This window comes from Leuciscus leuciscus (genome assembly GCF_965113295.1).
Source record: "Leuciscus leuciscus genome assembly, chromosome: 5".
NCBI lineage: Eukaryota > Metazoa > Chordata > Actinopteri > Cypriniformes > Leuciscidae > Leuciscus > Leuciscus leuciscus.
In genome coordinates this window covers 25,195,892-25,222,282 of record NC_138729.1, presented here as the reverse complement: position 1 = coordinate 25,222,282, position 26,391 = coordinate 25,195,892, and the positions used below count along the sequence as shown (strand labels likewise).

General features: G+C 37.3%; 2 protein-coding genes across 2 annotated transcripts; one reads left to right on the top strand and one right to left on the bottom strand.

Moving 5' to 3' along the window:
* Positions 1–205: 205 nt before the first annotated feature.
* pigl (phosphatidylinositol glycan anchor biosynthesis, class L) lies at positions 206–21,107 on the top strand (the record flags this gene model as incomplete). Its single annotated transcript, XM_082168980.1, is given in 8 exon segments — positions 206–224; positions 227–574; positions 809–908; positions 11,483–11,573; positions 14,680–14,747; positions 17,537–17,568; positions 19,155–19,288; positions 20,339–21,107. Coding segments are annotated over 8 exon segments (921 nt in total). The 3' UTR covers positions 20,468–21,107.
* On the bottom strand, positions 20,436–25,671 carry cenpv (centromere protein V). Its single transcript, XM_082168981.1, has 5 exons — positions 25,468–25,671; positions 25,123–25,221; positions 22,431–22,500; positions 22,230–22,344; positions 20,436–22,048 (listed from the first exon to the last, which is right to left on the bottom strand). Exons 1-5 carry the CDS (start codon positions 25,491–25,493, stop codon positions 21,912–21,914), a joined length of 447 nt encoding a protein of 148 aa, XP_082025107.1. The 5' UTR covers positions 25,494–25,671; the 3' UTR covers positions 20,436–21,911.
* Between the last annotated feature and the right edge of the window lie 720 nt (positions 25,672–26,391).

Here is a 26,391-nt window from a genome sequence, read left to right as displayed (position 1 = left end):
ATGCTTCCGCATTTGAAATTATTCCAGCTAAGGAGTTTATTAAATATAATTTAATCAATTCTGTCGTGCAGTTGTGCTTTTTTCTGACTTCAAAATTATATTAGGTGTATATAAGTTTGAAACAAATAATATCCTACAATAACCCAGTGTTTTTTTTTCAAACAATCCGATCTGCAGGTCTATAGGAACCATTAGTCAGGAAACGATGTTCTACACGGACTCTTTCATGGCGCGGTCGAGATGTTTGTTTTCGTTTCCATCATATTTGTCTTAGTGGCTTACACTGTTTCTATAAAGTTTGTGTATTACAGATTTAGCCAGTTATGGCCACACGTAATAACAAAAATATCCACCCCTTCATTCACCTTTGGAAACGCACACTTTTGTCCAACACAAAAGAGGTCCGGCGCGCTCTTTCGAAACTCAGAGGATGCCAAGCAGCGCGTGACAGCAAACGAGACTCGAGCTCTTTTAGTCACTGCACATCCAGATGACGAATGCATGTTCTTTGCACCTACAATCTTAAAACTTGTTGAATCCCAAGCATCCGTTTATTTGTTATGTTTGTCAACAGGTAGGTTTACTATTCCGTAAATAAATTATAACCATAACCTGAATAATTTTTCAGTTCTATTGAAAGCCAGATCCTTTTTTTTTTTTTTACCTTGCAAATGCATGCTGTTTAATTATGTAATTTGCATAAATACTATACTCTATGATTAGATAAAGAAATCTGGACTTCTGCTGAAATATTTGCCATGCTTGTGTAATGTAAAAGAGACACATCAAATGTTTCTGCAATCCTCAGGCAATTACAACAATCAAGGACTCCAACGCAAAAGGGAACTGCTTGACAGCTGTGCAGTGCTGGGAATTCCATCCAACCATGTCACTGTCATAGAAGACAAGTAAGGGATTACACACACAGGTTACACAATTTTCATTTCAAGTAATTGTTCACCCCAAAATGTAAAATCTGTCATAATTTGCTCACTCTCAAGTTGATCCAAACCTCTATGACTTGTGGTCATTGTATAATATAAATATAACATCTTAATCATCTGAATAACTTCTTGAATGGAAATCTAAAAGACTGCATTGGATTTACATAATTTAATGATTTTTTGTTTCCTGTGATGGCAAAGCTGAATTTGCTGTCTCTCTACAATTATTGTTAAATTAATTAATTAATTAGAGCTTGACTCGAGCACAGTTGTGTTTACATGAATGCTAAGGCATTTATGGCAGATTTTCTTGGACTATGCAGTTTCTTCTTATGAATGAATGCACATGATTAAGTCATCACTTGATGAGTAAGATGCACAGACCTGCCAACCCTGATCTTCAACATAACTCCATAAAGATAATAAAGACTGTGTCAATCAATCAGCTCCCAACACTGACAATAAGCCCTTGTCTACTCTTGGTGGGGGTGTTTTATTTATGCTATAAAAAAAATTAAAAAAATTGTGTAGGTCGTTTTTGTAAACATCACTTTTATATGAATTTTTTGGCATTTGCATATAAATCTGTCTTTGCAGTGTGTGGACACAACCACCATACAATGAAAAAAATCCATTCACCCATTTTTTAAACCTCAGAAAATCTAAACACTCTCAATAACTAGGCAGTTTGGATTTTCTGAGCACTATGATGTCATAATGCTCATGCTCCGCCCACGAGCACTGATGGACTGTCCCGTATTAGCATATTTCTGCCATCAGCCATTCGACCCCCCCCATGGAAGAGTGGGGTGGGGTGAGCAGTTGCACATTATCATTTAAAGAGACATGTACCGAAACAGGTCACTGTGATCAGAGGTGTTTTTGAGGAGGTAAAGGGGTGTTGTTTTACACAACTATTGAGGAATTTTAACCAAAGTATATTACAAACTTTATACGAACACCCTAAAGAATCATACCAACTTGTGGAAAATGGGCATCCGATGACCCCTTTAAAGGTACAATATGTAAGATTTTTGTAATAAAATATCCAAAAATCACTTGCACAGTGTGATGTAATTACTGCAGTTGTGTACTTACAATATCCCAAAAGTTACCAAAGATTTTTAATTTCAGAGAAATTCCAATTTAAAATAATGGCTCGTCCCTGGTCATTGTCGCCTGTCAATGACGTAATATCCGCGTTATCCCTGGTTTCCGCTCGTACAGCCATAGTAACCATGGTGACAGACGTGGACAACTGCGTAACGTCAAGCAGCACGCTCACGCTGTTTTTGTTTCGTTCAAATATTATGGACCATGGCAAGCAGTCTTTGGGACAAAAGGAGAACTAAAACGAGGATCAATATCGGCGTGGCGTTTTCGAGAGCTTCACGTCCGTGACAAACTTCGACTTGACCGAGACACTGCTCTTGCATGTACTTTATTAGACAGGGCAGCAAATGTACATAAAACAAATAAATGTTATATAGCTCAACATGATGAAATGTTATTCTAATGTTGATCTAGCTTACTGTTAGTCTCATATAGCAAACAAACTAACACATAGAATAACGTTATAACTTTCAACACACTCATGCAGTTTAGTGTAGACCAAGTGAAACAGCGCTGCGTTACCTCACAAGTTTAATTCGTCAAATAAACTGACCTGTGTGAGTAGTAATTCAGCTCTTGCGGGTAGTTCGGTAGAATTAAATGTCCTTATTCCTTTATATCCGCGGGACTCGCGTGTGGTGCTGGTATCTGTCTCTCATTGGCGATCGTGCCCTGCTTCACACCACAGTCATGTTAAAAAATATCAATGTATTCATTCATCCATAAACATTATTAGATCCATCATTCGACAAGTTCCATAATTCTGCTTATGCGTCATCAACCTACACCTTTGTTATTGTAAGAGGTTAGCGACCCCTAGCAGCGAAAAAAAATACATATTGTAGCTTTAAGGGTGTCTGGGTCAGGCCCCTCCTCTTCTCCCCTGGCTGCCCTGTGAGCAAAGAGTGCCTGGGCTACAAATTAAACCCTTCCATTCTTGTTACAACAGAGGCACAGACAGCTTGAGATGATGTATGGGAGCTTGATCTGTCACCAACATAAACAACCAGGCCGGGAGACTAAAAGAGGGCAGTCCTTACCCCCCCTGAGAACTCTATGATGACACGAAAAAAAAGAGTACAGGGGCATGATTTCTAAAATAGTCATTGTGATCCCACAATTACCAATATCACTCACATCTGTGTGGTACGGTTGAATTTTCAGTATTTTCCTGAATCATCAGCTGTTTTTCTCAAATATGAACTATATTTCAGATTTCCAAAATACAGGCAGGCCAAATAAGATTTCTTCCTACCCACATTTTCTGCTTAGCTGTGCCAGAGTCTGGCTGAAGTACATAACCAACAATAGGAGACACGTATCAGTAATATTTACACCATTGAAAACACATTAAATTGATCAAAAGGGACAGTAAAGACACTTATAGTGTGTCAAAAGATTTCTATTTCAAATAAATGCTGTTCTTTTTAACTTTAGAGATCATTTATACATGATTATAAAATGTTGTCTCTTCAGAGCATACTGCTACTGCTAGAATTTTTTAGTTTTGAAGCATTTTTAGTCATTTCTTTAAAGTAAACTTAACACTTTTTATTCCCAAAGACCCTAAATCCACAGTTGGAAAAATGTAGTTAGGAATCCTTCAGCATTTCAAGATAACACTTTGTCACGGTGTGCTTGGATTTCAGCTTGCAGCTGGTTTAAAAAAAAAAAAAAGTTGACAAAGAAGTTCTTAGCTTAGTCAGGTTTATGCTTAAAATGTAAAAAAAAGTCACAAGTCCATTCAAAGAGAAAACCAGTTTTATTGTATTACTGCATTAAATAAACCTGTCTAAAGATTTTTGGAATTCTTTGAAATCAACACTTAATATCTTGTTTCTCAGATAAATGTATTTTGAGGCATTTTACTGAAACAAGACAACAATACTGAGTTAAAATAGATTTTTTGCAGTGTGTGCCCTTGTTCCACAGAAACAGTTCATCCCAGTCAATGGGTTTGGAAATGGGTATTTGCTTTTTGTTAAAAATAATTCAAATGTTGGACAGGCTAGATGACAATAAAATTGAGACAGCTTGTACTCTGTATTGTCGTTAGCTAGTCCAGTTCCTCTGGAAATAATTGCAAGTTTCTTGCTGAAAAATAATATGAAGGCATTTTAGATAAAAAAATTAAATAAAATACAATTCAAAAACTTTGCTCAAATGGGATTTTGTTAAATGACATAAACCAGAGTTTTCCTGTCCACCCAGAATGGCAGGCAAAAAATATGATGTATGTGTCACAAATTCAAGTTCTCCCAAAAGATTTTGCATAGTCATGGTAATATGTTTTCCAGGCTGTTTTCCAAGTGCAATGACCCACCCTGCCTGCAGTTCTTCCCTGCATGTATCCGTGCGCTCTATGCTTCCTTCTTGGCATTGGTGTTTTCGTGCTTAAATTCTGTAGATCCCCAGAGGTCCAAAACACCATCGCATGGCTGAAACTTCTCCACATTTAGAGTTTGTTGGTTTCTTGGAAGGATGGAAAAACTAAAGCAGAATGGACCCTCTAGCTGTCCCAAATGTAACAAGACATTTCCTGGTGTGTTGGACGATCAGATACACCCTTGTTTTGACTGCTTTGGACACAGCTGTCACATTTCCCTCCATTTGGGTCATTTAGATCACTGTGTGTGTGTGTGTGTGTGTGTGTGTGTGTGTGTGTGTGTGTGTGTGTGTGTGTGTGTGTGTGTGTGTGTGTGTGTGTGTGTGTGTGTGTGTGTGTGTGTGTGTGTGTGTGTGTGTGTGTGTGTGTGTGTGTGTGTGTGTGTGTGTGTGTGTGTGCGCGGTACGCACTCTTTGTGTAAGTGTGGGGTCAGTGAGCAGTCGTCTTGTTTTAGACCGCTCTAGTGTACGTGGAATCAGGGTGTGTTCTGAGAAGCCTGGGAGTGTTTGTGTGTGTGTGTTGACTAGGTCATAAGTATCATGTAAACTCAGACACCCACCTGGACCTTTCATAATAAGCTGGCACAACGCCCAGTCCGCCTGTATCTCTCTCTCTCTCTCTCTCTCTCTCTCGCTCGCCCTATCTCTCTCTCTCTCTCTCTCTCTCGCTCTCGCTCTCGCTCGTCCTATCTTTATTTTTTAACCTAATGTACACACAGCATAAACTTTGATCCATTCTGACTCATTTTCCTCGTTCACCTTATCCACCGTATCTCAGTCTTTACCCGGGAGCTGACACTGTAATCTTTATGATCCTTTCCTCTATAGTCATTCACAAGCACGTACACAAACAAACAAGTCTTAAATCTCACCCCGCATTTGTCAAAAATCCAGTTTGTGAGTCACTAAAAGTAAGCTTTGGTACAGCATAGATCACTTCACTCTCAAATACTCTAATCAATGTCATCCTGATCTTTTTTTTTATCTAATATGTTACAGATTTCACTGGAGCATAGATAACTGACAACTGCAGTGAACTGATAACACATAAATCTGAAAGATGAGCTTCTGGGTCTTTCGGTTGCATAGCATGACCTCAGCAAACCGTGATAATCTCTGGCTTTCATGTGCACGTTTAAGCTTTTGCGTGCGTGTGTGTCAGTGTCAGCGTCCTGGCAGGGTCATCTGGGATCTGAGCTGGTTCAGGAAAGGTCGCTGTCTAGTGATCAGGGATTGGTGTGCATGCAATGATCCTATTCATACCCTGTAGTCAGCAGCAACTGTTGTCGAACGCACACACACACACACACACACACTCAACTGAGTTGACAAAGGTTACATGAGTGCACATAGTTAGAGTGACAAAGTCTTGTGGACTTTAGTCTCAGACGTCCACAGACTGCTCACTCACGTACATTGTATGCAAAACTGGTAAGAACTGGTTGAAGTCAGCAATTGCTATCTGACTGACTGGCTGGCGGCTAGCCTACTACATAATATCCTGGCATCAGGGTCCCCTCTCAGTATTTCCCCTTCAATTTACCTGACTTTATTTAAACTATTGGGAGGCACAATATACCTGGACTAAATCTGTAAATAGTGATTATATATATAGACAAAAATGGTATTGATTTTTTTAGTATGAGCTTATCGATAACAGCTAGAATTGTAATTAGTGCATTCCTACCCTGAACATGTGAGTAAAGCAACAGGTTGAACGCTTTACATGTTGGTCAGACAGCCTCTTCCTGTTTAAGTTGGTGGTTTTCAGTCAGAATTATCTGCAGAGTGGATCAGACTTTATACCAGCTTTTAATGTGGTACAGGACTATGTAAACCTCATGAACTTGTGATTATCATCTCTAATTATATTATCTGTGTAGACTTGTTTGCTGGCAATTAAAAGTTGTCTTTCTGATTCATTGAATTGTTATGTGAGTGTGCGTGATATCCATTTCATTTTACACTCTGATTGTAAAGTTCTGTTGTATCTTACTTTGTTGTACCTTACCATCTCAGAGTGTGTGTCCTCATGGGCTCTGAATGAGTCGTGTGACCCTCTTCTCAGAGTTGCTTTGCTCTCTCTGGTGCACAGCTGCATTGACCGCCTACACTCTGACCGAGGCAATGCATCATGGGAGTGCTTTTGTGATAAGAGCACATCTGAACACGCTCCACTGAACTTGTACTTAGTCGACCCCCGCGCTCTTTTTCTCTCTCTTTTTCTGTATTATTCATTGAGGCAGACATCTGTCTGAACACAGACCACACAGTCCACCTGCCTGGCAGGGTGACATCAGGTTGAGAGCCTGTCCTCTGTTTACTTCCTTTTACAGGTCTCTCTCTGTGTCTCTGTCATGTGTTGAGAGCTTTCAGTGGGTGTTAGGTTAGTTTTTGAAAGATTATCCTGCATGTTTTCCTTGAACTAAGCCAGATATACATGCAGTTTCTCAGAGAAAAGAGCTCTTGCATTCCCATAGTGGCTGTTTGAGAATTTATAAAGGAACCTATAATCTTAAGTTTGGACTGTTTTCACAGCAAATATATTTTCTCATTTAATTCCAAATAAAGTGTTATAATTATTTAAATGATTACATGAAATAAAAATTACTACTATCAATATAATATGTATGGAAACCCATTTCTGTTAAATAAGAAAAAAATCATATTAGTAAGTCATAATTGTAAGTTAAAAAGTAGAATATATACTAATTGGAAATTATGTCAGGAATAATTGAACTCTCAACAGTGTTTGGCAGCAGCGTCTCTACTAGTAGCAAAGCTATAAGTTTAACTGCTTCAAAAACAGAAACATTACCACCTTGCTACTGAGAATTGTCATTTAGCTTTTCAGTTATGAAACTATTTTATCAAAAAAGTCGATCACCAGGCAGCGCTAACAACAAATTTCTGTGCACATGTAGCCTATGCTTGTGTCTGTGTGTGACTTTTTGTCATCATTTCGACTTTTTATGTCATAATTATGACTGTCTCGTAATTATGATAAAAATGTCAGCTTTTTATGTAAAAATTTTGACTTTTCTCAATGTTCTCTCTATTATATTTTGAAAGCTGCAGGGCTGTTTTGTGCCAAGTATTTGAGAGTGTAATTTTATTTTAATAGGTGTTCTAAATTTGGCTGAAAAAGGCTGTTTGGCTGCTCCTGAACATCTAAATGAATGAAGAATGTAGCTTGAGCTTTCCAGTTTGCTGCACTGCAGAGCTACTGACTGATAAAAGTGCTTCTTATACTCCATAAATCTGCACAAACATAACTGCAAACCTTAACCCATTTCAGTCAGATATTTTCCATGCTGAAAGGGTTAACTGTCGTTCAGCAGTCAGCTTTTCCCAGCATGCACCGGGGCCTTGTAGGAAAGGCGGCCCTGGCCCCATGTGACCAGACAAAACAAACGCTGCCAGTCTCCCCACCCCCCTCCCCCACCCTCTCTGCTCTCTCTCTCTCACACACACACACATACACACACCGCCTCCTCAGTAGGCTAAAGTTCATCTGCTGCATTCAGATGCCTGCAAGCAATTGCACATGCGGGTGAGCGAGTGAGCGAGCAAGAGAGAGAAGGAAGGGAGGGAGAAGAGAGGTTACTATGGGGCATTTGACACTGTTGCTATAGCGAGGCCAACACTGCATTGATCCATTCTGAAAAAGGTCAGGTAGATCATGTGTTTTTCTCGTTTTTCCCCCCTTTATTTCATTATCATTCTCTCTTTCTGTTCCTTGTTCTTGGTTTTAAAGGTGTAAGCTTTGAAACTTTCTTCCCTTAAAAGGGCAGTGTAGTAAAATGCCTCAAAGCCTGAAACACTCAAGTTGTTCTTGACTTTGGAAAGAATGTTTGTGTATGTGCTACAATTATTAAAGCAACAGTTCACCCACAATTCTGTCATAATTTACTCATCCTCATCCCAAACTGAAGCCGCAGAAATTTTTGTCCTTTGGACGTTGAATGTGAAGTTTTGAAGAGTATCCTGGCTTTACATAATAAAAAAAAGTGAAAGGGGGCGAGGTTGTCAAGCTCCAAAATGCCAAAACACCATAAAAGTATCGTAAATGTGGCCCATGTGCTATATTCTCTGTCTTTTGAGGTCAAATGCGATAGCTTTGTTTTAAAAGCAGACATGTGAGAGCCAAAGCAGTTTGGCATCATTGACAGAGATGTAATATTTTTGTTGTCCAAGTGACTTGTGCAGTCCATTTAGAGCTTTTAGAGAAATTATCAAGACTGGTTTATTTGTCACTCAAAGCAATTGTATGACTTCAGAAGACTTCTAAAGCTTAGACCACTTTATGATACTTTTATGATGTTTTTCTGTCATTTTGGAGCTTGACATACCTAGGTCTCATGCGCTTTCATTATATGTAAAAGAGCAGCCAAGATATTCCTCACAAATTCACCTTTTGTAACTGCACGGTTTGTAACTGCATCACTGCCAAAAAAGTTTTTTGGCTGAACATTCTAATAAAAAGTCAATGCCAACGGGGGTTTCTAAACTAAAATTTATTCAAAGTTCTAAGCTTTAACTAAATGTTTAGATTTCATTAAATCTAAAAAGAAAAAATAGAAAGCAAAATCAAAGATGGAAATATCCTTTATTTTGGTCAAACAAAAATTGTATTAAGAGGTTTAGTGCACTGAAAAATTGGTGTAGACACAAATTTCCCAAACAATTTCAAAGAAACCACAAGTAACACATTGATTAAACATGAATTTTTGATATTGAAAAACTGAAATAGTATTTTCCTGTAAAACATACTGGAGTACATTTTACTAATGTTTTTATATACAAATTTCGAAAAAACATTATTTATAGTGTTTATATGTTAATAAAAATATAAAGCTAATAATTATACTTTTGCTTCAGCTGTGCTGCAGAATAAATCATAAGACATCAAATTCATAATATTTGGATAAAATAAATTGTTTTATTTTTTGTGATAAGTAGGTAGAAAGATGTCTTGGCATTCATAACTCTTTTTCAAGTCAAGTCCCATCTCTTACATTATCGTATGAGTCTTTGTACATTAGATCTGTCTGTGCTCTCTTTTGTCTTATCCTAACTGCTACTGCCCAATTTCCAAGTCACCCCATTTTCTAGCATATCACCTCGCACCCACCCCGCCTCTGATAGGGTATCCTTCAGAGCTGACCTTGTGACCCTGACCAGCATTTGATTTGTGTTCAGATCCATCACAAAAGAACAGAAACAACTGTCAAGCCCCATTGTCAAGAGAGGGAGGTTGCCTCAATTCAACTGGCTCGGTTTCTCTCTCTCTCTTTATCTGTTCTCTCTCTCTCACTCTGACTTTCACCCCCCCTCTTCTCGTCTTACCCCCTGACCTTGAGCTGGGATTTTGCTGCCGGCTGTCTTTAACACATTCAGTGCCAACTGGTACGCGCTGCCAACCCGGCCCCCTCAGCCAATCACAGTCCACTTTGCCCTGCCATATCCAAAATCTGGCCATTGAATCATTGTAGATATAGAGTCCTCCAGTGAATTTGTTTGCCTTCCTTCCTGCCAGAATTCAATTATAAACTTTTTCAGCTTTGAAAATGTTTCTCTGGCTATGTTTTAAAAGTCTTATCTTATATTTATATAATAAGTAACTACTTTTATTGCCACTTTTCTCCTAAATCATATACCATCTAATGCACTGCATTATTGGATTGACATTTCCAGTCTCTATATCTAATGCTGCCTTAGAATTTTGCACACAAAAAAAGTTGTCAGACAGACCTTTTGGAACAACCTTCACATCTCAAGCACACCTACGATGACTTAAAATAATGTCTAGGTAGGCAGCTCGCTATGTTTTGGAGCTTCTGTCTCTTAATCCAGATCCCTACACTCTTGCTTACTCAACTGTTCTTTATCTTTCTTTTTGCTGTTCTAATATTTGATGTTTGATAAAGGTGTCTAGGAGTAAAACAGCAAGAAAACAAAACAACATGCACTTAAGTGATTGTCCGCAGTGGGCAGAGCTTCTTCTGACCCCAGTGCATTACACAGCAGCTATGTGGGGTGTTCAAGTGAAAGTTGTGTGTGAGAGAAAGAGAACAAAAAGAAAGAGAGAGATTAATGCATGGCCCTTGTTTTCCCTGAGTTGTAGTTACAGATGAATGAGAGGGAAAAGCCCGGGTGACCTTTGATCCCAGACTTCAGAGAGGACTGTGGGATGCATTCAAGCTGAGCGGTAGTGAGACTGTGGCAGTAAATCAGATAGAGAGACTCTCGCTCGCCACTGTAGCCCTCGGGCCAAAACCTGCCCTTACAGGACCTCACTGTTTTGTTGCAGCTGTGTGTGTGTTGGCACGTAGAGGCTTTTTGCTCAGTCCAAATCAAACTTACAAAAAGAACATGGACAGTACAGTATATACAAACCTCTTCCATCATTTGTGTCTTTAGTATTGAATATAATGCCTCTCATTAGTTGTGCTTGCTAAGTCAAGAATCACTATTACCATTGCTCAGACTTAAACTTTGGTGTGTAATTTGTCCTGCACCATCTGTGCCACAGACGGCATATTTATAAGTATGGATGATACCCTTATAATGATGTGGCATATTGGAGAGAGGTGTTTAATTACTTATCTAATCACTCTAACATAAAGTTTTCTCCCAGACGATAAAAAACACATTGATAGAAGGACCAAAGGTAATTATGAATTTGTCCCAATTTGACTTTTTTTTTATGCATTGCGACTTTATATCTCTGACTTTATTTTTATTTTTTATTTCTTACTTTATCGCAGAATTATTTTTATTTTTTTTATTTTGTGGCACTAATGGGCTTCCATCATTCCACTCCTTTCAACCATATCAACTCACTTTGAACCACTCTGAACAGCTTAACAACCATACAGCAACGTACATGCAACCACTCACAAGCTCACAAGAAAGCCATTTTACACTCAAAATTGTAAAAATCTAGTTGCCTACATGCTATGTCTCATTTTAAAAATGTGTGAAATCTCCATATGACACTTTTATGTTTTTCTCCTTCTCTCCTCTTGTTCATGCAGAGAGCTTCCAGATGACCCTGCGGTCCAGTGGAGCACTGCACTGGTCTCCTCTCTGATCCTCAAACACACCCAAAACCACGGCATCAGTCTGGTAGGAAACTTCCATACATCCAGGTCCACCTCATCCAGAAGACTGGAGTTTATTTGTATGACCTAAACCTACAGAAATTCCTCTAGAACACATCGGCAGGTTGGGAGAGCTCTCGGAGCAGTTTGACATGACAAGTGGTACAGTCGTGAAGTTGAGACCAGTGATAGGCCTTTTAAATTTATGAAAGAGTTGAGTGCACTAAAAAGTTCCCAAAAAAGAGGAAACAAGTGTGTGCTTTTTTGCAGAATGTTCCCAAAGGATATCTAAAATGTTTGTTTCGGACATTATTAATAATGTATTGAGAACGAACCGGCACTTGGATAGACGCAAAAGAGGCTGATGATAAGGGAACACAAGGTTGCAGATGAACTTTAGGACAAACCAAAAGATAAATATATGATAAATAAACGTACAATAATCAGCAAGAGAGATGGGAAATTAGCGTTCCACTGGCTCTGACAGAATCTGTCATATACAGTATGTAGACCTCTCCATATAATAGTGTTGAAATAATAAATAATTACTTCATCATAAAACACTGATCCTAGACTGGATGTAGGCTTTAAATGGTCATGTGACAGTCAGGTCTCAATAATAGTCCATCTAAATATGGGGGGGGGGGGGGGGGAATCAAAGAGAGATTTTCAGAGATTCCAGCTTTTTACTGTACTTATCTGATAGCTTAAGTCTAACTCATGAGGTTGCTTTGAGTCTAAGACCATATCAGCTAGATTAATTCACTCAGACAAGCTTTTCATTGCCCCCCTGTATTTAGCCCTAATTACACATGCTGTAATATCCTATAATACCACTGAAGCAGACACGTGGTTCCCCAGGGTCACTGCTGGCAAGCCAACACAGATAGCTATCAGCCTGCTCTAAGGACTTCCAGAAAAGATCCCCCAAAAAATTGAAATCAAGATTAGAACAAACATTTTTCCCTCTTTTTCCTCCTCTGTTTTTCTCACGTGTACTGTTTAATGTTTTCTTTGTCCCTCTCTCTCCCTCTTTCTCAGCCCGCATGCCATGAAATTCCCAAAGAAAGCCAAGCACGGAGGACTTGCATAAACAAGCCAGAAAACAAAGCAATGTCCTTGCAACATGACTTGGTTTACCTCCATCGCCTTACATCCATAAGCGTACATGCAAAGAGCGGCTGGTATCCTTCCTACCAGACTGCCAACTGCAGCACTTTAAACCGCACACTCACTCACTAATACAGGCTGCTGAATCCAGTGGATCAGCACACAGTTCCGCTGCACCCTTAATTTCATGTTTGATTTAAGTCGAAGAGGCTGTGGGGATGGAAATACTGATGTTGAACTATAACATTACACTCCAATTTGATTTTGGCTTTCAAACGTGTGGGAAAAGAGTGGTGGCCATCTTGTGCTCTTTACCGCTCTCTCACAAGGAGCAGAGGATTGTGGGTAGGGCACTATTACACAAATAGACTCATCTGGTTTAATCAGATGTGCATTACTGCTGTGCGTACCAGGATCCTTATGCTTTACATAATATGTGTGTACAGTGTGCAAACATGGTTATGTTTTGTTCTTCTTGCAGGCAAATATCAGTATGTTAAAGTTCAATTTAAGTCGGACTAAAGCAATAATTTATCTTTCTTTTTTTTTTCTTTTTTTTTTTAAGGTTGTGTAAATTATTTCATCAAGTTGAAACCATACCAGTCCGATTTTTGTTTATGTGAAGTTACTAACAGACCTAGATAATCCAGCATGTACACATATTAATGAGACTGCAATTGGCCCTTACCCTTACTGGTGTGCACATGCTTTGAAAGACATAGATGACGTGCGACAGGTGTTTAATACATATAAAATTCAATTTTACATGTGTTGTACACTGTGGGCGGATAGACAATTAGAAAAAATGTAGCTGGACTATAACCATGCATGTATAAACATATTTATTCTGTCCTCTCTGCTGTTCACAGCATTTAGAGTTTCTCTGTCTCACTCATGCCGATAGTCTCTTCTGAAAGCTGACTCACTCGCCTCATTGTGTTTGGCAACATTCTACATACCTGCCACAATCTATTATTTTGTCAACCATATATTCCTCCACCCTTGGAGCTTGAGCTATGTGCAGCGGCCGCTTGGAAAGCACCCATTACCAAAGACAGAATCCCTTGCCTGGTGACACAGCAGACGATGCACAGATAGAAGCCTTTCCAAACAGTTCTGGCAACAACTCCCACCAAGTCCACTGCTGAGTCTTCAAATTACTGCTTTACTTTGGCTTGTGTTTCATCTTATTTTCAAGTTCTTTTCTTTTGCTTTTGCTTTTTATCACCTTGTGTTCAACTTTTCACCCTGTTCTTCAGTGAGAAGAAAGAATGCAGATGAAAAAAATGTTATTACTGATCTTAAAATATTAAAACTGTATTAGATTTGTTCATGTTTTTGAAAGAAGTCTCCTATGCTCACCAAGGCTGCATTTATTTGAACAAAAATATAGTGAAAACAAAACAGCAATAATGTGAAATTTAAAATAAGTGTTTTCTATTTGAATACATTTATTCCAGTGATGGCAAAGCTACATTTTCAGCATCATTACTCCAGTCTTCAGTCACGATCCTTCAGAAATCATTCTAATTTGCTGATTTGCTGCTCAAGAAACATTTATTATTATCAATGTTGAAAACAGTTGTGTTGCTAAATAAGAGTAATTCTTTGAGTAGAAAGTTCAAAAGAACAGCATTTTTTTTAAATAGAAAACTTTTGTAACATTATAAATCTCTTTACTGTCACTTTTGATCAATTTAATGCGTCCTTGCTGAATAAAAGTATTCATTTATTTTTCTTTCTTTTTTTTTTACACGAAAGGTTAAATACTGTAGGTTAAAGTAATGTTCATTGTTAGTTCACGATACCTTAGTCTACAACAAATGTAAGCATTTTGTATTGTAAAGTTTTATTATAATTTAAAATACATGTAGGCTACTGTATTTAATGTGAATTCAAGCATATGCATAATGGCTGTAATTTTGATATCATTATTATTATATGTATAATATAACAATAATATATAATGTGGTGTGCATAACAGTGCATTTATCATTCTCTGATTTATGGTGTTTCTGCAGGTGCTGACATTTGATGGCAGAGGTGTGAGTGGACATGCCAATCATATTGCCATCTACAAGACCCTCAGGTACCTTTGTGCTGATTTCATAATGCAATATTTAACTCCACAACTACAGGATGTTAGCAGTTACTCAAAGTAGATTTGTATAAGTTAAAAAATAAATAGTTGTACATTGTAGTTCATTTCTAAAAATAATGACTTTCCCCCACATAAAGCAACTGTAACAATAGCTTAGACAAGAATAGAGACTTTCTGAAGTCAGGCCAGCTGTTTGATGTTTCTTGTTATAATTACGAAAAGGAAACAGCCTAATGTTGCTTATTTAACATTACCTGAATTATTACTAGTGGGTCCAGATGAAATAGGAAAGAGCTTCATTCTTGCTAAATTGATGCACTGTTTACAGTAGAATTGATATTGCCCACATACCCTGCTGAACAGACCTGTATCTTAGCTAGCTTAATCAGCAAGATGTCTTTAGTCAGCCAGCTTTAACATCTAGATTTTGCATGTGAACAGTTTGGCTGTGTTAACCCACAACCTAGACTATAACCAATCCACATAAACCAGCCAGGACCAGCCAGAAACTTACACTGGTCTAAAAACTGGCCTTGCAGTAAAGTGGTGTGAAGATATTTAATGACTCTGTGACATACACTTCTCTCTGATTTGGCGCAATGCAGTACAGTGCAGTTTAATGCAAAGTCAAACAGACAAAATAAAAGGGATCTTAACATTTTTAGAATTTCTCTGATTTTATATTTACAGCTATTTCCTATTTTACTTTATTACTTCTTATTTTACTTGTGGGGGCAAGTAAGATTAACAAAAAAATTAAGAAATTAATACTTTTCAGAAAGGATAAATTAAATTGATCAAAAGTGACAGTAAACACTTTTATAATGTTACAAAGGATTTTGATTTCAAGTAAATTCTGTTCTTTTGAACTTTCTATTAAAAGAATCCTGTGTTATCATGATTTCGCACAAAACTGTTTTCAGCACATCTGTTTTCAACACTGATGATAATAATAATAAGAAATATTTCTTGAGCACCAAATCGAAGGAATATGTGACACTGAAGACTAGAGTAATGATGCTGAAAATTCAGCTTTGCCAACACAATAATTAAATGACATTTTAAAATATATTCAAATAGTTTTTTTTATTGTAATAATATTTCACAATGTTGTATTACTGTATAATATTTACTCAACTGTATCTAGGCAAGGCAAGTTTATTTATATAGCACATTTCATACACAGCAATGGTAATTCAAAGCGCTTTACATAGAAAAGGAATTAAAATAATCATCAAATAATCACAACATATGCATAAGAAATATGCATATCTGGCTATCATACCATCACTACACAAATAAAAGCTCACATTACACACATTCCAGCAGAGCAGTAAAATACTGAATCAGTTCAGAAGGAACGAAAAAACAGATCCTCTGTCTCGGATCAGACAGCTTGTTGTTCAAGCTGCAACAATGCACTGCAGGACTTTGCCTGATACCTTCAAATACTGTATGAATCCTAATCCTGCAATGACTTACATGAAGGCTCGCAGTAAAACAGTCAGAACAAACCGCATTTAGGTATTGAGCAATGTTTGGTTATAAGAAACCGAGCCAATCTTCTCGGACATCTGTCTCTTCTGTGCTGTTGTAGATGAATTTATTTTGTGTGTGTGTACATGTTTTTCTATCCCAGTGGGGACTTCACCCTGAATGCACACAGACTCATGGGGACTCGTGGCACAGTGAGGAAACAAGCTTATAAATCATACAGAATATTTTTTTTTTGAAAATGTAAAAATGCAGAAAGTTTTGTGTGATGGGTGGGTTTAGAGGTAGGGTTTGTGTAAGGGTATAGAATATACAGTTTGTACAGTATAAAAATCATTACGTCTATGGAGAGTCCCCACAAAGATAGTGAACCAGACAAGTGTATGTGTCTGAGAGAGAGAGGGAGGAAGCAGTGGTGAAGTTGGCGCTGGGACTTGGTCGTCGTGGGCTGAGCTCCGGGGCCAACACAGGTGCTGTGACTGGGAGAGCCAGGCCATGACTGGCAGTTCCAAGAACTGCATATGGATTTAGAGCTCACTCTAATCTGAGAAAAACCCAGACCTCAGGAAGTGTGTGTGTCCTTAAGACAAACACACACACACAGTGTAATAGGAGAGAAAGAGAGAGGCACTTCCGAAGACTGCAGACAAATAAATCATCAGTTTTCATCAGTATTAGTATATTGGTTTATTGACCAAGTTACACGTATATACAATATAGGTGTGCTGAGTGAAGAGTGCATTTGTAATGGCAGAACAAAAATACATTTATTCTAGTTAACTTATCCTGTCCATAATACAAATTACCAGGAAGTTTCAAACTGAGGTCTGGGGACACCCAAAGTGGTGCTAGGAAGCACACAGTGATTAGCAAATTATTTTCATTTAGTTTTGGAAAAATATTTATTGTCAAAAGTACTACAGTAAATCTGCAGTTCTTCATTTCATTATATCATCTTGCTATTGTTATATCTAATTTTTTGGGGTTAATTGTTACCTGGATACACTAAATAAAAATTATTTTCTTAATGAGCATCTTATTTTAAAAATAAATAAGAAGAAACTGATTTGCAAATTGACTACAGAACCCCAGAGAACAAAATAAAATGCTTAAAGAGAAAGACATTTATTCAAGTTTCAAAATGAAGCAAGTCTGCTTATCAGGTTCATTTAAGTTTTAAGGAAACAAAAATGCTCATTAAGAATGTTTTTGGAGTGTATGTGTGTTTGAGTTTGGTGTGTTACTTTAATCATATTTTTTCTCTTTCATGTCTTTGGCAACAGTCATCTGGCTTCTGCTGGACGACTACCTGAAGGTAAGTCTTATTACATTACGTTCAAAAATATATTTAGCATAATATTATTTTAAATATTATTCATCATTTTGTAGAGTAAGACTTGACAGTTTAAATCTTGCCCTTGTCGGTAGTGCTGTGAATGTTTTCTAGGCAAAGTACGCCACCTACTGATACACTGTATTAAGTGCACTCTGGAAAACATTTCCAGTATACTTACATAAACAGTTTCCCAGGAGCACCACTGAGCTAGACCAACCCTTTCTTACACCAAGGCGGAGACATTACTGAGATCATTGTTCTGCTGTGTCTACATTGTGTCAGAAAGCACAGAACAATCGGGAGAAAAGACATCTGATTGATTAGTGCAAATGAAATGGTCAGTTCACGACTCAGACCACTAGGGGTCGATATGCTGTCACATGAAGATGTCTTCTGGTTTCATTAGGATAGTGATACAAATATTTTCAAAGGGTTACATATCAGTGGCCATATGATTTTTTTATAAACTGACACATGTGCTTTATCATATTTAACTTAAATTCCTCAGTGTATGTCCACTCATACTGAGGACAGGTTAGTCCTGTTAATCCGGTGTTTCCCATCTGTTTCTGGATAAATCGTATTTTACGTCACAGATCCTCAGTGAACCTCTAGGCCCCAGTGTTTCTTTAATCAGACAGATCTTCTTTGATAACCCTGTCATTAACTCTCAGTACTAGGAGGTTTATCTGTGTGACCGCATCAAGAAGCTTGTTCATGCCCTTTATGCACTACCATTCAAAAGTTTAGGGTATGTAAGATTTTTTTTATTATCTTATGTTCAAAGGGTTATTTGATCAAAATGCAGTAAGACTGTAAGAGTAATTTTAAATAGCTGTGTTTTTAATATATTTTAAAATCTAATTTATTCCTGTGATGGCAAATCTGAATTTTCAGCATCATTACTCCAGTCTTCGGTGTCACATGATCATTCAGAAATCATTGTAATATGCTGATTTGCTGCTTAAGAAACATGTCTTATTATCATCAATGTTTAAACAGTCGTGCTGCTTTAAAAAAAATCTAGATTCTAGAAAGTTCAAAAGAGCAGCAGTTTTAGAAATAGAAATGTGTAACATTGAAATCTTTTGTAACATCTTTTGTAACATTTAAATCACTTTTGATCCATTTAATGGATCCTTTGTGAATAAAAGTATTAATTTCTTCATAAAACAAGATTTTACTGACCTCAAACTTTTGAACAGTATTGTATATAGCCAGGTGAGTCCTTACCAAATATATATATATTTATATATATATATATATATATATATATATATATATATATATATAAACTGGTGCAGGTTTTTTTTCCTGTTATGGATACACCTCTTTTTTCACTTAGTCTATTACAGTATATGTGTTCAGTTGTATTTGATAAAAAATAATCAGTAACATGTAGACAACACCATTGAAACAGCTTATTGTGACTACAATCTCTATGAAATGATTGATTAAATCCTCTTCCTATAATAATAATCAACTGTAAAAGCTTTAGAAAAGTCCAAAAGGTGTGGAAACCCAGTACTAAGCTTAACTTTTTTTTAATCCATCTGTTCCTACAGGTTGTCAGATCTTCTCTCTTCACTCCATCAGCATCCTCAGAAAGTATCTATCAGTCTTAGAGCTGCCGGTCAGCTGGCTCCTCCCCTCTGATTTCTGCTGTCTCATTGGACTGGAGGAGTATAAACGTGCCAAGGTGCGTCACGAGTCAGTGTTTAAACAAAAAGCTTAAGCTCTGATTAGACCCGATGAAAAGTTACGAGCGTCTCACGTGTATCTCAGCTTCTACAGTACAGCTGTCTTCAGATGTACAGCGCTTAGCATAAGTGAACACCCCCATGCTAAAGTTGACTAAAAAGAGGAATAAAAAATCATCTTTTAAAAATTGATCTTAATGTCTTAATTTAAAAAAATGAGGAAAACTCCAACCTTTAAGGACACCAATTTTCTATGTGAATGAATAATGTATCGTAAATCAATAAATGTTCTTCCTTAAAATATAGGGAGCATAAGTCGCCAGGACACCCCTATGTTAAATTCCCATTATTTTTAAAGGCCAGTTATTTCAGGATCCAGGATACTATGCATCCTGATAAAGTTCCCTTGGCCTTTGGAATTAAAATAGCCCCACATCATCACATACCCTTCACCATACCTAGAGACTGGCATGGGGTTCCTTCCATAAGATCATCTCTCACTGCAAATCAAACCAGCTATTAGGCTAACTGAAATAAAACCATGCCAATCTCTAGGTATGGTGAAGGGTATGTGATGATGGTTTCCTGGTGTCCTGTTACATTGGTGTCCTGACTTATGCATCCTGTATTTTAAGGAAGAACATTTATTTATTTACGATACATAATTCATTCACAAAGAATGTTCACTTATGCTAAGCACTGTATTCCCAGACTGAAGACTGAATACAGAACATTCATAGCTGTAAAAAGCTCCTTGTTGCAGATTAACACATTAGTACTTTGAACCTTTACTGTAAGCATTAACTAAGCCTGCCGAGAGGTCTCTGAATGACGCAGTTTCTCTGTCTGAACTGCCTCTACCAGTCTGGCTCCTTACAGTAGCATGTTAAGGCCTCATGTGTCAGTTTGTGATCTTTGGTCAGGTCATCTACCTGATTTATTATAAGGGCTATAAAAAAAAAAGTAAATCAGTACACCGTAACCCAACCAACTTAAGTAATTGCTCTGTGTTGCTGTCTGTTCACCTCTCTCTCCTCTTCGTTCCTCAGAAAGCCATGCTGTGTCATCGCTCTCAGCTGGTGTGGTTCCGCCGGCTCTACATACTGTTCTCACGCTACATGTTCATAAACACGTTCCAGGCCATCGTTGTGGAGACAAAGAATGTGAAAATTTATTAGATTAGATTGTCTTGGACACTGTTCCTGTCCATGTAGGACTAAAGTTATGCACTGCATTTTTTAGGTAAAGGTTAACTTCATGTTTCTTATTTCTTTAAATAACCCCATTCCAAATATGCTGTCATTAAAATACTATATAGTGACAGCATATTAAAAAAGGTTCAGCGAACATATTCAACCTGCAGACACTGATGGAGAAATGCTGGTATAATGGACCTATAAACACTGTACCCCAAACCATCCAATATTCTGAAAGCCAGTTTTCTGGGAAGGTTTAGCCTAGATAAGCACTTTAAGAGAGTAGCTGAATCCAAAGAACAGATTGTGCCTTTGTGTGTGCAGGGAATGGAGAAAACTACATTTGATTCTGTATATTGTTTACATTTGCGTTTACTGCGTTTATTTGACTTAAGTTAAAGCACTGTTCCAGACGGATCAACAAGTACTGTACCAAATTTAGTGATTCAGTATGGTTTCAAAACTGGCATGTATTTCTGAATTCTTTCTGAGCAAATCTTTAATTCTAGGAAGTTTATGATGTTCTCTGTTTTGACTTGACTGAGTTATGAATATATATACATATAACAATGTGGAGTAATGCAACAACTGTTTAAAATAAATTTGATAAAGTGAGAAAAAACACCATGAACTTTTTTCTTTTTGAAAATAAATGGTTTTCCTTATACATGACATAACATCCTCAATACAAAGTTGGAAGAAAATACAAATATCAATCCTCATTTGATGTCCTAAATATCTATTAGAGTATGATTTCCATTCCACTTACCATAATTTTTTTCCTGTTGATGCATTTCTTAATGAAAAAAATACCAAAGAGATCGTCCCTTCATCATCATAAAATCCCTAGAAATTAGCTCTAGGATATAGGGGGGAGGTCTAGACCGTATGTAATTTAATATTTCATATTATACAATATTTTTGGTCCATTTTTTTTTTTTTAGAAGAGAAATATTTTTGTAAATTTGTGTCTGTTAAGGTGAATTTTGTCAACAATTACACTGATAAAAATGTCTTAAGAAGCAGGAGAGTACAATCTAAGGTTACGTTTACACGACAACAATATATTAACTGATTTTTCCCCCCCTGTAGTTTCATGTACAGACGACAACGTTGTCAAAACGATGATGACTAAAAACGCTGTATTATGCTTGCCAGGCCAGTAGTTGATGTTATTTTGTTGTTTGAGACAGAACACAATACGCATGACACCAAAGTTTCAAAAACTTCCACTTTGAAACCCGTTTCAAAAGTTTGCTTCTTCAGGCCCCCAAAGCACCACTGTCGTGTAAATGAACTGCCAAAATGCATTATTTTTTTTTCATTTTTAGTTGAAAATAGTGTCGTGTAAACGGCATCTTAAATCTTCTGGCTGAAGCTGCAGTCTGAAAGTCAAACTATTCAAAAGGCCATAGGAAAGCGTCAATTATGTGTCCATTGTTGGTTTTGACATACTTCTAATAGTATGATGCTTCTGCATACTTTCCTCCCAGTTTTGCCCACAGAAATCCTCCACAGTCACACTTTTCACTGTTCCAGTGTCCAAACAATGAGGCGCCACACCTGTAAAGTCATGGCAAAATACATGTGAAAACACACCCAAATAAGAGAAAACTTTTTCACATCAAAAAGGAAATGCTCCATTGTTCAAAACAAAGCAAGGTAAAGTGCGGTTTTGTCTATAAAATGCAAAACAAAACAAAAAAAAACATCCCAATAATGGTCCGCCTTGTATTAAACTCACCAAATCCATCAGGGTTGGAACGTGGAGTGTAGAAACTCTGGACACCGCACGTTTTGCAGAATGTGTGCTTGGCCATGTGTGTGTTAAATGTGTACGTGGTCATGTTGTCTGATCCCTATGAAACATAAATTAATTATAATAGTATAACCTTATATGCATTCTGATCAAAAAGATCCTGTGTACATGCTTCAAAACACATACCTGCAGCAAGGTGAACTGGGATTTTGGCACAATGAAGTGACGATTCTGTTTCTTTGTGCAAATACTGCAACTGAGACACAACAGCAATCAAAACCATCAGGAGGTGGGTTACCTCATGAAAAGTCTCTCTCATGTGAATACAATGACTCTAACAATGAAAAGCTGACACCAACTTGTGAACCAACTTTTATTACAGGCATTTTTGTATTGGCTCTTTCCATTCCTCTATTCGAGCCGGTGCCAGCGAAGCACTGAAGAGATTAATAGAGTCTGAATTAACGAAAGGGTGCGATGATGACGTAACGCAAAGTATCCCCCGCTAGAAAAATGCATGTGGCCCCTTCACATATTTGTCAGACCGTAAACAAACCCAACGCTAGTACAACTGCAACTATACTGAGAAAATACAGATGGCAAAGCATTGATTATTACTACATAAAAAAGAAAATTGCCTGGGCAATTTGAAAACACGACTCATCGATATCCATGAAATAAAGACATTTTAGACAACCAGATATAAATACATCTTAGATACACAATTTCAGCAGTTTTACCATGAATACAGACAAGTTACCATGATGCCCCCTCACTCAGGTAAGCTGTGGCATTTAAACAATGCTCAGTTGGTACTAAGGGGCCCAAAGTGGCTTTGCCTCCTTATTCTGCACGCCACATAAAATAAATAAAATGATTATTTAGGAAATAATACATGTATTGTGTGGAATGTGGATTGGTTCACTGGTTGAATGTATGGTTTAATGATTAACGTTTTGGTTTATAATACATTGGTATAACCATATATATATATATAGGTTTAGAATTTAGATACAGTAGTTTGATCAAATACACATGGGTTTGTTTCTTTATACAACGGTTTGTTCAAGTATACAGTGGTTTCCTCAAGTACATATGAGTTTAGATACATCAGTTGGCTCAAGTATTGGTTTGATCAAGTATACATGTGTTTGTTCAAGCATACATTGGTTTCTTCAACTATATATTGTTTTAGATACATTGGCACAGTATATAAGTATATATTGGTTTGATCAAGTATACATTGGTTTAATCAGGTATAATGGTTTATTGGTTTGATCAAGTATACATGGGTTTGTTCAAGCATACATTAGCTTTGTCAACAATGTTTTGGTTTAGATGCATGGGTTTGTTCAAGTATATGATGTTTTATTAAAGTTTGGGAGGAACACGTTCAAATGATCTATTCAATCAGCACGAGAGGAGGCCTATATATATATATACAAGACTCAACTATGTTCCTCGACAGTTTTCTGCATCCCTCCATCACCCCGACTCCTCACTCTCGGCTGGTTATCCCAGCCAGGGATATGTGGGTTGTACTCTGGGTTCGGGCCAAATTCTGAGGTTGGAGCCCTCCCCTCGGACAACACGCCAAATACACATACACTTTACTCTAAGTACATATTGTTTTTTTCAAGTATACATTGGTTTCATCAAGCATGCACTGGTTTAGATACATTGGTTTGATAAAGTATACACTGGTTTAATCAAGTATTGCTTTGTTCAAGTATATATTGCTTTGACCATTTATACATGGGTATACACAAGTATATTTTTAAGTAGGCTATACGTTGGTTTCTTGAAGTTTACATTGTTTTAGATACAATTGTCAAAATATGTTTTGTTTGTTCATATATGTATTGGTAAGGATTAGTTTGCTGGCGAGTTGATGGGGTTGTCACAATTGTTTTTGAGATGACAAATTATTCTTTTAAGTTAAAACAAAGAGTACAACTAAAAGACATTGTATAAGGTGCACATGATATTCTAATATGAGTATTCTAAAAGTGTTTCCTACAGAGACTTCTTAATTACTCGTGTTAAATTTGTGGGAGGATTTCATAGACTGAGTTAATAGTACATAGTAATAAATCACAGACATAAGTAGTAGTAGTGGTTTAATAAAAGCATTTTTGATCAGGCCTGTTGAATTTTCATTAGATTTAAAGCATCTACATACTGGGACAACGTCTTTGTAAATGTGACAGGAGTAAACCCATGTGTACTTGATCAAATCAATGTATCTAAAGTAAACCGATATATGTGTGTGGTTACCAATGTACTATAAACCAATACATTTGTCATTAAACCGTACATTCAACCAGTGAACCAACCCATATTCACACAATACATAGGCCTATGTATTAGTAACCTATTAGTAGACATAATATTTATTTAGGCCTATACTTCAAGTTGTGTTCCCACCCAGGTTGGTTGAGCCCTGTTTACTGTCTGTGTACTGTTGTTGTCTCTGTGTACTGGAATCTTCTTCTGTCACCACAACAAATTCCTCAAACATACTTGGCAATAAAGCTCTTTCTGATAATGTAAACCCTCTCGGAAGGGATACAATTCCATTATAGATAAAAGTGATTTCATAACGACATCGTCATGATGACATACGTCATGTCATGTCTTTTTTGTTCGACTTCGACGTGAAATAGATTCTAGAATCTTTGTAGACAAAGACCTGACAGAACGAAGTCTTTTCAGTAAAAGACATCCCGATCGTGGAATGACCCAGATGACACGTCGCAATTGGTATTCAACTGCTAAATGCATCGCTTATGACTATTCGGTTCAAAAAGCAATCCACGTGAGCACACCCTTAGATCATTGTACTGTGACTGTGCTAATGGTTGAAGATGTTTCTTACTTGCAATTGAACACGTGTAAATCTGGAGCGCTCCACACCTCAAAACGCACCGCGCCGCAGTGACAACCTCCGGTGTGTTTCACAAGACCATCACGCTCCCTGCAAACAACAGATCATTTACATCAGGAGACGATCTGTGCCTCATTGGCTCATGTATTTACCAATGTATGTAATCAACAGACTTCATTCGCGTTTTTAAGGGATTGTTGTTTTTTTGTGGGCAGCAAGATAAACACCCGTGTATTTTATGTGTGCCAATGTTCTTTTTTTCGATCACATGCAGTTTTGTCCACGTCACTGTGAACGTCTGCATTACGCAGTGAAAGTGAAGGTTACATAGCCTACCTTTCGTCTTTAGCTATGCACGCCATTCGTTTAGCACCTTTAACTTATATATGGTAAAGGTGGAGTTGTTTGTCGTCTACAACCTAACCGGTTTAAACTGTTACGGCATGCTCTCCTGTAGAACATTATATACTTGGTTGATAGCCATCGCCCTGCTTGCAAAACACACACACACACACACACACACTGTTGACTTGACTGGCTGGGTCACATGCTTCAGCCAGCTCATTTGTCCTCGCCGTCATCTGGTTCCACCCGTTCAGCTGTTGCAAAACAAGCCCAGACAAAGTCCACGATAATATCAGAGCAGAAGAAAAACTTGTTCTCTTCGAAATAGACTGAATTGTAGTGTATATAAACAAATAATGTATAACCTAATACAGATATCCAGTGTCACATTGGACAGTGTGTTGTTAAATAAAATATATAAATTCCAAAAGAGCGTAAAACAATTTGTATTTTGACACAAAAGTAAGATGTGTTATATAAAACTTTAAATTGACTGTTTATATTGACAATGTGGTCAAACTTTTAAACAGGCAAGTTTGCCTATATAAATATTATATAATATTATTATTTCTGAACATCCTGTATTTATAATGTCTGATGTTGATGACAGATTAAGTTACAGTTAGATGTTAAATATTTCAAGTGATATACGCACAAACACACTCTCCTGAAAGTTCAAGGTACACGTGATGTGGAACTTTCTGAACAAAAATTCTTTTGAGTTCAGTCTGGTGATGTGGCAACTCGTGTGATGTGTATCAGTGGGTCGGGCGATAGGAACCAGGAAATTTCGAGTGAATTTAAGAACATTTATGTTATGTATTTCCCGTAATTGTCTTAGACACAATTTCCTTGTATGTTGTTCAATTGAAAATATAGCCTATCTTTGCTGTTAAAAACAAAAAGCAAACTCAC